This window comes from Salmo salar, chromosome 19, assembly GCF_965601325.2.
Source record: "Salmo salar chromosome 19, fSalSal1, whole genome shotgun sequence".
NCBI lineage: Eukaryota > Metazoa > Chordata > Actinopteri > Salmoniformes > Salmonidae > Salmo > Salmo salar.
This window is the reverse complement of record NC_138309.1, coordinates 45,174,240-45,188,394: the sequence shown is the minus strand read 5'-3', so window position 1 is coordinate 45,188,394 and position 14,155 is coordinate 45,174,240. Positions and strand designations below refer to the sequence as shown.

Below are 14,155 nucleotides of genomic sequence, written 5' to 3'. Positions count from 1 at the left end.
AATTGTTGTGTTATTTGTTCACTAAGGTTTCCTTCATCTACTGTTGTATTAGGTTTTAGTTGAAGATCTGATAACATTTAGTGTCAAAAATATGCATTAGAGAACATTAGAAAGGGGCAAATACTTGTTCACAGCACTGTGTGGGTTTTAAATATGTTCATATATTTTTAAATCACATTATTTGATATATATGGATATATATAACTTTTCTGTATGGGAGTCTGAATACCAGAAGGGCCCAGCATTGGCTACTTAAAAAAAAAATTAAAAGCAGTACCTCAGCTCCTATATTAATTAGAGATCCAACAATTTGCAGACCCTCTCTCTGTACTGGCTGTATACTCGTGCTACTGAGTGGCACAGCGGTCTAAGGCACTGCATCTTAGTGCAAGAGGTGTCACTACAGTCCCTGGTTTGAATCCAGGCTGTATTACATCCGGCCGTGACTGGGAGTCCCATAGGGCGACGCACATTTGGCCCAGTATCATCCGGGGTAGGCCTTCATCGTCAATAAGAATTTATTCTTAACTTGCCTAGTTAAATAAAGGTGAAATTGTGTGTTCATGTTCACAGGGCTGAGAATGAGACCCTGGTCTCAATAGTGACCCCCTGTCTAAATTAAAGTTTAACAAAATATTTAAAAAAAAAAAAAATATATATATATATATATTTTTTTTTTTTTTAATATTTTGTTGAAGTTGGAAGTTTACATACACTTAGGTTGGAGTCATTAAAACACGTTTTTCAACCACTCCACAAATGTATTGTTAACAAACTATAGTTTTGGCAGGTAGGTTAGGACATCTACTATGTGCATGACAAAAGTAATTTTTCCAACAATTGTTTACAGACAGATTATTTCACTTATAATTCACTGTATCACAATTCCAGTGGGTCAGAAGTTTACATACACTAAGTTGACTGTGCCTTTAAAAAGCTTGGAAAATTCCAGAAAATTATGTCATGGCTTTAGAAGCTTCTGATAGGCTAATTGACATAATTTGAGTCAATTGGAGGTGTACCTGTGGATGTATTTCAAGGCCTACCTTCAAACTCTGTGCCTCTTTGCTTGACATCATGGGAAAATCAAAAGAAATCAGCCAAGACCATGTTCATCTGTACAAACAATAATACGCAAGTATAAACACCATGGGACCACGCAGCCATCATACCGCTCAGGAAGGAGACGCGTTCTGTCTCCTAGAGATGCAAATCAATCCCAGAACAACAGCAAAGGACCTTGTGAAGATGCTGGAGGAACCAGGTACAAAAGTATCTATATCCACAGTAAAACGAGTCCTATATCGACATAACCTGAAAGTCCGCTCAGCAAGGAAGAAGCCACTGCTCCAAAACCGGCATAAAAAAGCCAGACTACGGTTTGCAACTGCACATAGGGACAAAGATTGTACTTTTTGGAGAAATTTCCTCTGGTCTGATGAAACAAAAATAGAACTGTTTGGTCATAATGACCATCGTTATGTTTGGAGGAAAAAGGGGGATGCTTGCAAGCCGAAGAACACCATCCCAACCGTGAATTATGGGGGTGGCAGCATCATGTTGTGGGGGTGCTTTGCTGAAGGAGGGACTGGTGCAATTCACAAAAGAGATGGCATCATGAGGTAGGAAAATTATGTGGATATATTGAAGCAACATCTCAAGACATCAGTCAGGAAGTTAAAGCATGGTCGCAAATGAGTCTTCCAAATGGACGTTGAGCCCAAGTATACTTCCAAAGTTGTGGCAAAATGGCTTAAGGACAACAAAGTCAAGGTATTGGAGTGGCCATCACAAGCCCTGACCTCTATCCTATAGAAAATGTGTGGGCAGAACTGAAAAAATGTGTGCGAGCACGGAGGCCTACAAACCTGACTCAGTTACACCAGCTCTGTCAGGAGGAATGGGCCAAAATTCACCCAACTTATTGTGGGAAGCTTGTGGAAGGATACCCGAAACGTTTGACCCAAGTTAAACAATTTAAAGGCAATGCTACCAAATACTAATTGAGTGTATGTAAACTTCTGACCCACTGGGAATGTGATGAAAGAAATAAAAGCTGAAATAAATAATTCTCTCTAATATTATTATGACATTTCACATTCTTAAAATAAAGTGGTGATCCTAACTGACCTAAAACAGGGAAGTTTTACTAGGATTAAATGTCAGGAATTGTGAAAAACTGAGTTTAAATGTATTTGGCTAAATTGTATGTAAACTTCCAACTTCAACTGTGTGTATATATATGTGGAATACATATTGGCTTATACAGCACAAACTATTCTGGGTGCCACAGTTAAAGTGTTATAGGGAATACTCAGTAGGGTCTGTAGAATGGATACAGTATATGAGGCTCTGAATAATATGGAGTGTTGCTGGCTTTGTTCTCCACCCATTCCATTGGCCACAATGCAATACACTGCAGGCCTAGTTATTTTCATATTGGCTTATATAGAAAGAAACTATTTCATGTGCAGAGGTAAAAGTGTGGTTGGGAGTACTCAGTACGGTCTGTAGAAACCACTTTCAAATTACCCAGTGCTATCCATGGTTCTGAAGTCAATGCCTGTACAGTGTATTCGGAAAGTATTCAGACCCCCTTCACTTTTTCCACATTTTGTTACGTTAGCCTTATTATAAAATGGATTGAAAGAATTTTTCGTCCCTCATCAACCTACACACAATACCCCATAATGACAAAGAAAAAACACGTTTTTAGAAATGTTATTACATTTATATAAAAAATATATATATACTGCTCAAAAAAATAAAGGGATCACTTAAACAACACAATGTAACTCCAAGTCAATCACACTTCTGTGAAATCAAACTGTCCACTTAGGAAGCAACACTGATTGACAATAAATGTCACATGCTGTTGTGCAAATGGAATAGACAACAGGTGGAAATTATAGGCAAGAAGCAAGACACCCCCAATAAAGGAGTGGTTCTGCAGGTGAAGACCACAGACCACTTCTCAGTTCCTATGCTTCCTGGCTGATGTTTTGGTCACTTTTGAATGCTGGCGGTGCTTTCACTCTAGTGGTAGCATGAGACAGAGCCTACAACCCACACAAGTGGCTCAGGTAGTGCAGCTCATCCAGGATGGCACATCAATGCGAGCTGTGGCAAGAAGGTTTGCTGTGTCTGTCAGCGTAGTGTCCAGAGCATGGAGGCGCTACCAGGAGACAGGCCAGTACATCAGGAGACGTGCAGGAGGCCGTAGGAGGGCAACAACCCAACAGCAGGACCGCTACCTCTGCCTTTGTGCAAGGAGGAGCAGGAGGAGCACTGCCAGAGCCCTGCAAAATGACCTCCAGCAGGCCACAAATGTGCATGTGTCTGCTCAAACGGTCAGAAACAGACTCCATGAGGGTGGTATGAGGGCCCGACGTCCACAGGTGAGCATTTCCCAGAGAACACCAAGATTGGCAAATTCGCCACTGGCGCCCTGTGCTCTTCACAGATGAAAGCAGGTTCACACTGAGCACGTGACAGACGTGACAGAGTCTGGAGACGCCGTGGAGAACGTTCTGCTGCCTGCAACATCCTCCAGCATGACCGGTTTGGCGGTGGGTCAGCCATGGTGTGGGGTGGCATTTCTTTGGGGGGCCATACAGCCCTCCATGTGCTCACCAGAGGTAGCCTGACTGCCATTAGGTACCGAGATGAGATCCTCAGACCCCTTGTGAGACCATATGCTGGTGCGGTTGGCCCTGGGTTCCTCCTAATGCAAGACAATGCTAGACCTCATGTGGCTGGAGTGTGTCAGCAATTCCTGCAAGAGGAAGGCATTGATGCTATGGACTGACCCGCCCATTCCCCAGACCTGAATCCAATTGAGCACATCTGGGACATCATGTCTCGCTCCATCCACCAACGCCACGTTGCACCACAGACTGTCCAGGAGTTGGCGGATGCTTTAGTCCAGGTCTGGGAGGAGATCCCTCAGGAGACCATCCGCCACCTCATCAGGAGCATGCCCAGGCATTGTAGGGAGGTCATACAGGCACGTGGAGGCCACACACACTACTGAGCCTCATTTTGACTTGTTTTAAGGACATTACATCAAAGTTGGATCAGCCTGTAGTGTGGTTTTCCAATTTAATTTTGAGTGTGACTCCAAATCCAGACCTCCATGGGTTGATAAATTGGATTTCCATTGATTATTTTTGTGATTTTGTTGTCAGCATATTCAACTATGTAAAGAAAAAAGTATTTAATAAGATTATTTCTTTCATTCAGATCTAGGATGTGTTGTTTGTGTTCCCTTTATTTTTTTGAGCAGTGTATATATATATATATATATATATATATATATATATATATATATATATATATATATATATATATATATATATATATATTACATTTACATAAGTATTCAGACCCTTTACTCAATACTTTGTTGAAGCACCTTTGGCAGTGATTACAGCCTCGAGTCTTCTTGGATATGGCAATACAACTTTGGCTCACCTGTTTTTGGGGAGTTTCTCCCATTCTTCTCTGCAGATCCTTTCAAGCTCTGTCAGGTTGGATGGGGAGCGTCGCTGCACAGACATTTTCAGGTCTCTCCAGAGATGTTCGATTGGGTTCAAGTCCGGGCTTTGGCTGGGCCAGTCAAGGACATTCAGAGACTTGTCCCGAAGCCACTCTTGCATTGTCTTGGCTGTGTGCTTAGGGTCATTGTCCTGTTGGAAGGTGAACCTTCGCCCCAGTCTGAGGTCCTAAGCACTCTGGAGCAGGTTTTTATCAAGGATCTCTCTGTAATTTGCTCCGTCAACTCCCTCGATCCTGAAACATGCTGCCACCACTATGCTTCACCGTAGGGATGGTGATGAACGGTGCCTGGTTTTCTGCAGACGTAATACTTGGCATTCAGGCCAGAGAGTTCATTTGTGGTTTCATCAGACCAGAGAATCTTGTTTCTCATGGTCTGAGAGTCCTTTAGGTGCCTTTTGGCAAACTCCAACTGGGCTGTCATGTGCCTTTTATTGAGGAGTGGCTTCCGTCTGGCCACTCTACCATAAAGGCCTGATTGGAGGAGTGGTGCAGAGATGGTTGTCCTTCCGGAAGGTTCTCCCATCTCCATAGAGGAACTCTGGAGCTCTGTCAGAGTGACCATAGGGTTCTTGGTCACTTTCCTGACAAAGGCCCTTCTCCCCCAATTGCTCAGTTTGGCCGGGTGGCCAGTTGTAGGAAGAGTCTTGGTGGTTCCAAACTTCTTCCATTTAAGAATGATGGAGGCCCGGGGCCTCCTGAGTGGCGCAGCGGTCTAAGGCACTGCATCGCAGTGTTGCGGTGTCACTACAGCCTGGGGTTCGATCACAGGCTGTGTCACAACCAGCCATGACCGGGAGTCCCATATGGCGGCACACAATTGGCCCAGCGTCGTCCTGGTTAGGGGAGGGTTTGACCGGGGGGCTTTCCTTGGTTCATCGTGCTCTAGCGACTCCATGTGGTGGGCTGGGCGCCAGCAGGCTGACCTCGGTTGTCAGTTGAATTGTGTTACCTCCAACACATTGGAGATGGAGGTCACTGTGTTCTTGGGGACCTTCAATGCTGCAGAAATGTTTTGGTACCCTTCCCCAGATCTGTGCCTCGACACAGTCCTGTCTCAGAGATCTACGGACAATTCCTTCAACCTCATGGCTTGGTTTTTGCTCTGAAATGCAATGTCAACTGTGGGAGCTCATATCGACAGGTGTGTGTCTTTCCAAATCATGTCCAATCAATTGAATTTACCACAGGTGGACTCCAATCAGGTTGTAGAAACATCTCACGGATAGTCAATGGAAACAGGATGCACCTGAGCTCAATTTCGAAATCTCATAGCAAAGGGTCTGAATACTTATGTAAATAAGTTATTTCTGTTTTTTAACAATTTCTAAAAACCTGTTTTCGCTTTGTCATTATGGGGTATTGTGTGTAGATTGACGAGGGAAAACATTTATTTAATACAATGGGTCTGAATACTTTCCGAATGCACAGTATATATATGACAGCACACTGCCATTGGAATCTTCAAAACACAGGATGTAAGAGAATACAATTATTTTATTAGAAGTAAACGGCAGTAGTCTGGAAGATATTTGGAGCACATTTGACAAACGGACCCAGCAACACTGTCACCAAAACAAACATGTTCAGAAACTTGTCTCTGAGACATGCTTCAGTTCTGCTGGTTGTTGTGACGATGGTTCCAATCACTTCATGATCTGACAGCACCCTTTGATAGATGAACATACAGTGGGGGGAAAAAGTATTTGATCCCCTGCTGATTTTGTACGTTTGCCCGCTGACAAAGAAAGGATCAGTCTATAATTTTAATGGTAGGTTTATTTGAACAGTGAGAGACAGAATAACAACAAAAATATCCAGAAAAACGCATGTCAACAATGTTATAAATTGATTTGCATTTTAATGAGGGAAATAAGTATTTGACCCCCTCTCAATCAGAAAGATTTCTGGCTCCCAGGTGTCTTTTATACAGGCAACGAGCTGAGATTAGGAGCACACTCTTAAAGGGAGTGCTCCTAACCGCAGCTTGTTACCTGTAAAAAAGACACCTGTCCACAGAAGCAATCAATCAGTCAGATTCCAAACTCTCCACCATGGCCAAGACCAAAGAGCTCTCCAAGGATGTCAGGGACAAGATTGTAGACGTACACAAGGCTGGAATGGGCTACAAGACCATCACCAAGCAGCTTGGTGAGAAGGTAACAACATTTGGTGCGATTATTCGCAAATGGAAGAAACACAAAATAACTTTCAATCTCCCTCGGCCTGGGGCTCCATGCAAGATCTCACCTCGTGGAGTTGCAATGATCATGAGAACGGTGAGGAATCAGCCCAGAACTACACGGGAGGATCTTGTCAATGATCTCAAGGCAGCTGGGACCATAGTCACCAAGAAAACAATTGGTAACACACTACGCCGTGAAGGACTGAAATCCTGCAGCGCCCGCAAGGTCCCCCTGCTCAAGAATACATATACATGCCCGTCTGAAGTTTGCCAATGAACATCTGAATGACTCAGAGGACAACTGGTGAAAGTGTTGTGGTCAGATGAGACCAAAATGGAGCTCTTTGACATCAACTCAACTCGCCGTGTTTGGAGGAGGAGGAATGCTGCCTATGACCCCAAGAACACCATCTCCACCATCAAACATGGAGGTGGAAACATTATGCTTTGGGGGTGTTTTTCTGCTAAGGGGACAGGACAACTTTACCGCATCAAAGGGACGATGGACGGGGCCATGTACCGTCAAATCTTGGGTGAGAACCTCCTTCCCTCAGCCAGGGCATTGAAAATGGTTCGTGGATGGGTATTCCAGCATGACAATGACCCAAAACACATGGCCAAGGCAACAAAGGAGTGGCTCAAGAAGAAGCACATTAAGGTCCTGGAGTGGCCTAGCCAGTCTCCAGACCTTAATCCCATAGAAAATCTGTGGAGGGAGCTGAAGGTAATCTTTTTATTTTTTTGCCCTAGCACTACACAGCTGATTCAAATAAACAAAGCTTGATGATGAGTTGGCTATTTGAATCAGCTGTGTAGTGCCAGGACAAAACCAAAACGTGCACCCTGGGGGTGCCGTCAGACTGAGTTTGGGAAACCCTAGTGTGCTGATGTGTAATTCCCTCTGATTTACACATTTTTTGAATGTAAAGTTGTGTTGGTATCCTTACTACAATACTTTAACTATCAAAAGTAGTGTAACGACCCTGGGTTCATAAGCACGGATACTGACTCTGCCACATGAGCATGCTTTTGGGGCACAGTCGATAGCGCGCTGGACTTCGGGCTAGAAGGTCGAGGGTTCGAGGCCTGCTCCCTGCCAGTTTCATTACAGTAGGAAGTATCCCTGAACTGTCTAAATCTAAAACTGGTAACTAAATCAAGCCAAGTGATTGAGTTAATATAATCTGTTTTCATTAAATTAGTCTAAACAAAGTATTTAAAATGACAAATTATATTCTAATGTGTCACAATTATATTCTAATGTGTCACAATTATATTCTAATGTGTTGACATTTAAGATTAAATAATTGTATAAGATTAAAAGGTTTGTATGAAATATAATCCTATATTCTTACAATAATTGTCTGATTAATTACCAGCCTTGTTTTTTTTCACTGTTCCGATATTTCATTGGGGGCGGGAGTAGAGAACCTAGATGTAGATGTTTGGTATCTACTGTAACATGTTTAACATGGTAAAAAACAAGATCAACTGATCTGCAGGTTTATTCTTGGGGGTTTTTGGTTGCAAGTCTGTTTTAACACACAGGTGCATGTAATAATCTCCCGTTAGTAGTGTGTGAAGAAATCTAGAGCTAGCCTGCTGCGTGATAAATTCTTCCTGTTGGTTGCAATTAACTCATGGAATGACATCTTCTGTTGTAGCGTTGCATTGACCTGACCAACTGAAGTAGAGAAGAGATTCAGCAACTCTTGGCGGAAAATGGAATGAAATAAAAAATATTCTTTGTTAAAAGCAAAACGTTTTGACTTTTGGCCTTTCTCAACTGGCCAACTCACAGAGCAAGACGAGAACGTCAAATACCGAATTGAGAATAAAATGGGACACTTTCTGCATATCCGTCCTCTAATCTGTTCAGACACCTATCCAACATAGCACAACACATTTCGGGAATCCTCAAGATGTTTCCTATAATCACACCAAATAATGTTATCATATTCACAGGAGGCACGACACACCTATTTGTGTACACCGAGTCACAATTTATATTTTCAGTTTGCATTTGGTAGACTGGGACAGCAGCTTACATAAACTGGGATACCATTATTATAGTCCTAATTGTACCCCAATTCAAGACCAGTTTGTGTGGTTAGGAAACATCTGAGGATTTTAGAAGTGCATCATGTGTTCGGCTAATAGGTTGGATAGATGTCACTCAGAAGACAGAAATGCACTAGTACCAGTACTACAAGAACCAGAGTCCTGCGTAAACTATTCAGAAATAAACCCACCAGGATTAAGCTGTCCCAGTTTGTGATGTCCCACTCTTTCTGAATTCACTTGAACAGAAACGTGAAACTAGATTTCCTCAAAAATCAACATACTTCTCGAAGACTACAAAACAGAAGTGTAGAAATACAGAAGCAATAAACTATATTTTTTGATACTCTGAGAAATGTGACTATGCTTATAGGTTGCAACCAACACCTATTATCTCCACAAATGTTTTCCCATCTGAACCAAACCCCTCCTCTCCCTGACAGCATCAAGAATCACCAAACCCCCCCTCTCCCTGATAGCATCAAGAACCACCAAACCCCCCCTCTCCCTGACAGCATCAAGAATCACCAATTGACACATCTCTATAGCTGTACAATTTTATTCCTTTTACAAACAAAATGTCAATTTCAGTACGTACACATTGCACACAGAATATTTTGTGTTCCTTTTCCTGTCATTTTTCTTAAGCAAGAGAGTTAAGCACTAAGCCTGCATTTACACAGGCAGCCCAATTCTGATCTTTTTCCACTAAATTGGTCTTTTGACCAATCAGATCAGCTCTTTTGCCAATAATTGGGCAAAAGATCAGAATTGGGCTGCCTGTATAAACGCAGCCTTACACACCGTAAATAACCATCAGGTTAGACATTTCATTAGCAGAGATTGCTGGTGGATATATTTATAGGTCTCCGTGTACATTCAGATCAATGATAGAAGGTCCATCCTCTAAAACCTTCCAGAATAAAAGTCTGTTTTTTTTCCTTCAAATTCAGCAGGACTCGAGCAGAAGAAACTCACTCAAGATAAAACCGGATTCTCAGAGCAAATTTTGCATAATTCTTAACAATACAAAACAGCTTTGAACAACCACTTACTCATTTTGGGTTATTGGCAGAGTTTGCAGCATTGCTAGGACATTATACCTAAAGAGGTCAACACCGAAGCTACTGCATAGCATGTTCTCTGTTATCAGAGATCAAACTCCTGTTCATTAACAACACTGTAATGAGCTGGTAAGGGAAAACTCTAAGACTTCTGCTTTAATGCCAATCACTCAATAGCGCTTTAGTATGGGCATGAAGTAATTGCTGTCCTTGTGCTGTGGCAAGCAATATCTCTGTACACAATACTGTACAAACAGAGCTCTTACATAACACAGGTTTGATGGCTCAATTCACGAGACGCAAACACAGTGTGTAAGCACTGAGGAAGAGGAGCTTTGTATTGATCCAGACTAACATACCAAAACACTAACTTGAAGGGCCGTCCCGTTGGTGGCCTTCAGGTGTGACTAATACATGGATTTAACATATGGACCACTGAAAAAGGAAAAATACTTTATATTTAAACTAGACTCAACAAATTAGAGCTTTGGAAGCAAAGATAAACGTAATTTCCTAATACTGCCTTCTCACAGCACAGGGACTTCAGTTCCAGACATCTTTCCAGGACATTGTTTAGAGCATGTGTCAAACTCATTCCACAGAGGGCTGAGTGTCTGTGGGGTTTTCGCTCCTCCCTTCACCTGGGTTGTCTAGGTCAACATTTAAAAGGAAAAACCAGAAGACATTAGGCCCTCCGTGGAATGAGTTTGACACCCTTGGTTTAGAGACTTGAGGTGTTTCATCACTTCATTTCATCTTATCAGTAGTTGTGATACACACATGTAAAATTGGGACATACTTTTAAAATACATTTGAAAAGCTGTTGGGGGTAATAAATAACGAAATGGTAATCCAAGGTTTAGCCAATGATCCAGACTAGTACCAGGGGCTAATGTAAGGTCTAATCCAATCATAAGAACATACATGCAAAGTTTGGGAACAGGGGGTACTTGGAATAACTCTCAGAGCAGACTGGCTATAGAACAAATAATACATAGAACCACAAAAATAAACGTTTAAATTTTTTTTTCAAAAGAATTGAAATAATACAAAAAGAAATTGATTCTTGTGATTTTTTGTGAAAATAAAAAAAAGTCAGAGTACCCATGCTGATGACTGAAATGTACTGACCTGGCTGAACTTCATGTGGCAGCTGGCTGCAGTGGGGCTCTGATATTAAAATAGGCCTAACTGGAGCCTTCACAATGAAGAAAATGTATGGCACACACATGTACACTGAACAAAAATATAAATGCAACATGCAACAAATTTCTAACATTTTACTGAGCTACAGTTCATAAGGAAATCAGTCAATTGAAATAAAATCATTAGGCCCTAATCTATGGATTTCGCATGACTGGGAATACAGATATGGATCTGTTGGTCTTTAAAAGAAAACGGGTAGGGGCGTGGATCAGAAAACCAGTCAGTATCTGGTGTGACCACCGAATGTTGTCCCATTCCTCTTCAATGGCCATGAAAAGTTGTTGGATATTGCCGGGAACTGGAACACACTGTCGTACATGTCGATCCAGAGCATCCCAAACATGATCAATGGGTGACAGGTCTGGTGAGTATGCAGTACATGGAAGAACTGGGACATTTTCAGCTTCCAGGAATTGTGTACAGATCCTTGTGACATGGGACCGTGCATTATGCTGAAACATGACGTGATGGCGGCAGATAAATGGCACGACAATGGGCTTCAGGATCTCGTCACGATATCTCTGTGCATTCAAATTGCCATTGATAAAATGCAAATGTATTCGTTGTCTGTAGCTTATACCTGGCCATACCATAACTCCACTGCCACCATGGGGCACTCTGTTCACAACGTTGATGTCAGCAAACTCATCGCCCACACAACGTCATACACGTTGAGAGGCCAGTCGGACGTACTGCCAAATTCTCTACAACGACATTGGAGGCAGCTTATGGTAGAGAAATGAACATTCAATTATCTGGAAACAGCTCTGGTGGACAGTCTTGCAGTTGGCATACCAATTGCAAGCTCCCTCAAAACTTGAGACATCTGTGGCATTGTGTTGTGTGATAAAACTGCACATTTTAGAGTGGCGGTTTATTGTCCCCAGCACAAGGTGTACTTGTGTAATGATCATCCTGTTTAATCAGCTTCTTGATATGCCACATCTGTCAAGTGGATGGATTACCTTGGCAAAAGGAGAAATGCTCACTAACAGATTTACATGTGTAAATCAGAAATTTGTTCAAAATTTGAGAGAAGTAATCCTTTTGTGCGTACGGAACATTTCTAGGATCTTTTATTTTAGCTCATGAAATAAATGAAATTAGCTCAACACTAATTAGCTCAACACTAATTATTATTATATTTATAATTTAACCTTTATTTAACTAGGCAAGTCAGTTAAGGACAAATTGTTATGTACAATGGCGGCCTACACCGGCCAAACCCTGACAACGCTGGGCCAATTGTGATACAGCCTGGATGTTGCGTTTATATATTTTTGTTCAGTTTATTTCCACTAAAAACAACACAAAGGCAACACATAGGGTTGAGTTGAGAAGAGGATGGCACCGAGTAGCCAGTAAGTGAACTGCTACCCCGTTTAACAACAGAGTGGCACCTGACAGGATGAGGCAATTAACCAACATGGAGCGAAGGAACGAAAAGGTCGACAGAACAGAACATTCTGTGATGTCATAATGCCAAAGGTTGAGACATTGGATGCAACAGTATTATTCTAACAAAGCAATTTAGAAGTTGATGGATGAAATACATTTATGTTTCTTTTGACTACTTGTTGCTCAGTTAATTTTTTATTTATTTATTTTATTTAACTAGGCAAGTCAGTTAAGAACAAATTCCTATTTACAATGACGGCCTACCCCCTGCCAAACCCGGACTACAGTGTTAATGCTTCTGTTTGAAATACCTAGGCCAACAGGTAATACATATCTTGTGGTGGTCCTTCAATCTTTTAGTTACAAGCACATTCACATTGAATAGTTTTAACTGATGACTAGAACAAGAAAACTAATAGCAGCTATGGGAATTACTTTGGGGACCAAAAGAGAGATTTCCTGTCCAAACTGCAGGTAATGGACCCTTCGCACTGGGTGAGGAACTCCCACAGACACAGGAAGACAAATCTCTTAAATCCCTATATAGACTAACTGCTGGCAGTAGTTATGTACCTTTCTTACAACTACAATAGATAAAAACACCAAAAAGTCCTTACTAGGCAATTCAAACACAAGGCAATTCTACAGCATGACTGGCTGTAGAGTGGGTGTCATCATGGGCCAGGGTTAGGAGAGGATGAGGCACTTTCTTAGTGAGGAAAGGCAGACTCATCATTCAGCTCTGTAGTGCAGCATCTTTGGAAAACAACCAAAGTACCAAGATCATGACATATCTTGCAAAAGTGACCGACATACTAGCAGATCACAGAACCCCATCACTAAAACGAGAGTTTGAGGAGGTTGTGTAACCAATGGGTTTTTAAAAACACCCCATCACTGTTAACCATGCTCTGATAATAAAGCTATGATGACGGGTGTGGCACAAGTGAACGGAGAGTGGACCCTTGGTGTGACACGCTTAATTAAAGGGCCAGCCCATGATGATGAAACAGCCTCTTGGTCCCTTCATTTGATACGAATGAAACTAAACCCTTTCCCCCTGTCTGACATTTTCTTTTTTGTACATAGCTGGGCAGAACATCAGCTAATTTTCCTCTCTAATTTTCCTCTACCTCAGACGTAACTGGACTGTCAACACAAGTCAAATCTCAGCAGGTTTTGGCTTTAGTGCACCCTAGAACTACACAAATAGGTATTTACACACAGTGCCAAAAACGAACACCGTTTCTGTGATCCTTAGCATTTACCTGGCATCCAGGGTTCATGACATGAGACATTACATTAGTTATATTAAAACCTCTATTATAGGGGATTTTAGGGGAGGGAGTGAAAGGATATTTAGAGTTAAATTATTAAATGGCTTTTCCCAGTTTTTTCCAGTTTCTTGTGGTGGCTTCCGTGAAATCCTTTCAGCAGCTTCTATACAGACGACATGGGCATCTCTTCATGGCTCCTCAGATGACTTTAACAGCTCCAGTAATGCCCCAACTGCTCCAAAATAGCCCTACAGAAAACATACGTGGTAAATATAGTATTATTACTAATACTCAAATACAAGTATGAGTACTATTACAATACTCATTAATGGAATCAAGGAAATTGATTATGGAATCTGGGAGCTATGGAGTAGAGTTGACAGCTTTGTTTACATCCAGTCTGACAG

General features: G+C 41.8%; 1 protein-coding gene across 4 annotated transcripts in view; it reads right to left on the bottom strand.

Moving 5' to 3' along the window:
- Positions 1-9,346: 9,346 nt before the first annotated feature.
- pank1a (pantothenate kinase 1a) overlaps positions 9,347-14,155 on the bottom strand; it is a 28,871-nt gene continuing 24,062 nt past the window's right edge. For all 4 annotated transcript variants that reach the window (XM_014158031.3, XM_014158032.3, XM_014158033.2 and 1 more), the window contains one exon: positions 9,347-13,996. In XM_014158031.3, the coding sequence (XP_014013506.1) occupies positions 13,937-13,996 (60 nt within the window). In that variant the 3' untranslated portion in view covers positions 9,347-13,936. The remainder of the gene's footprint in view (positions 13,997-14,155) is intronic.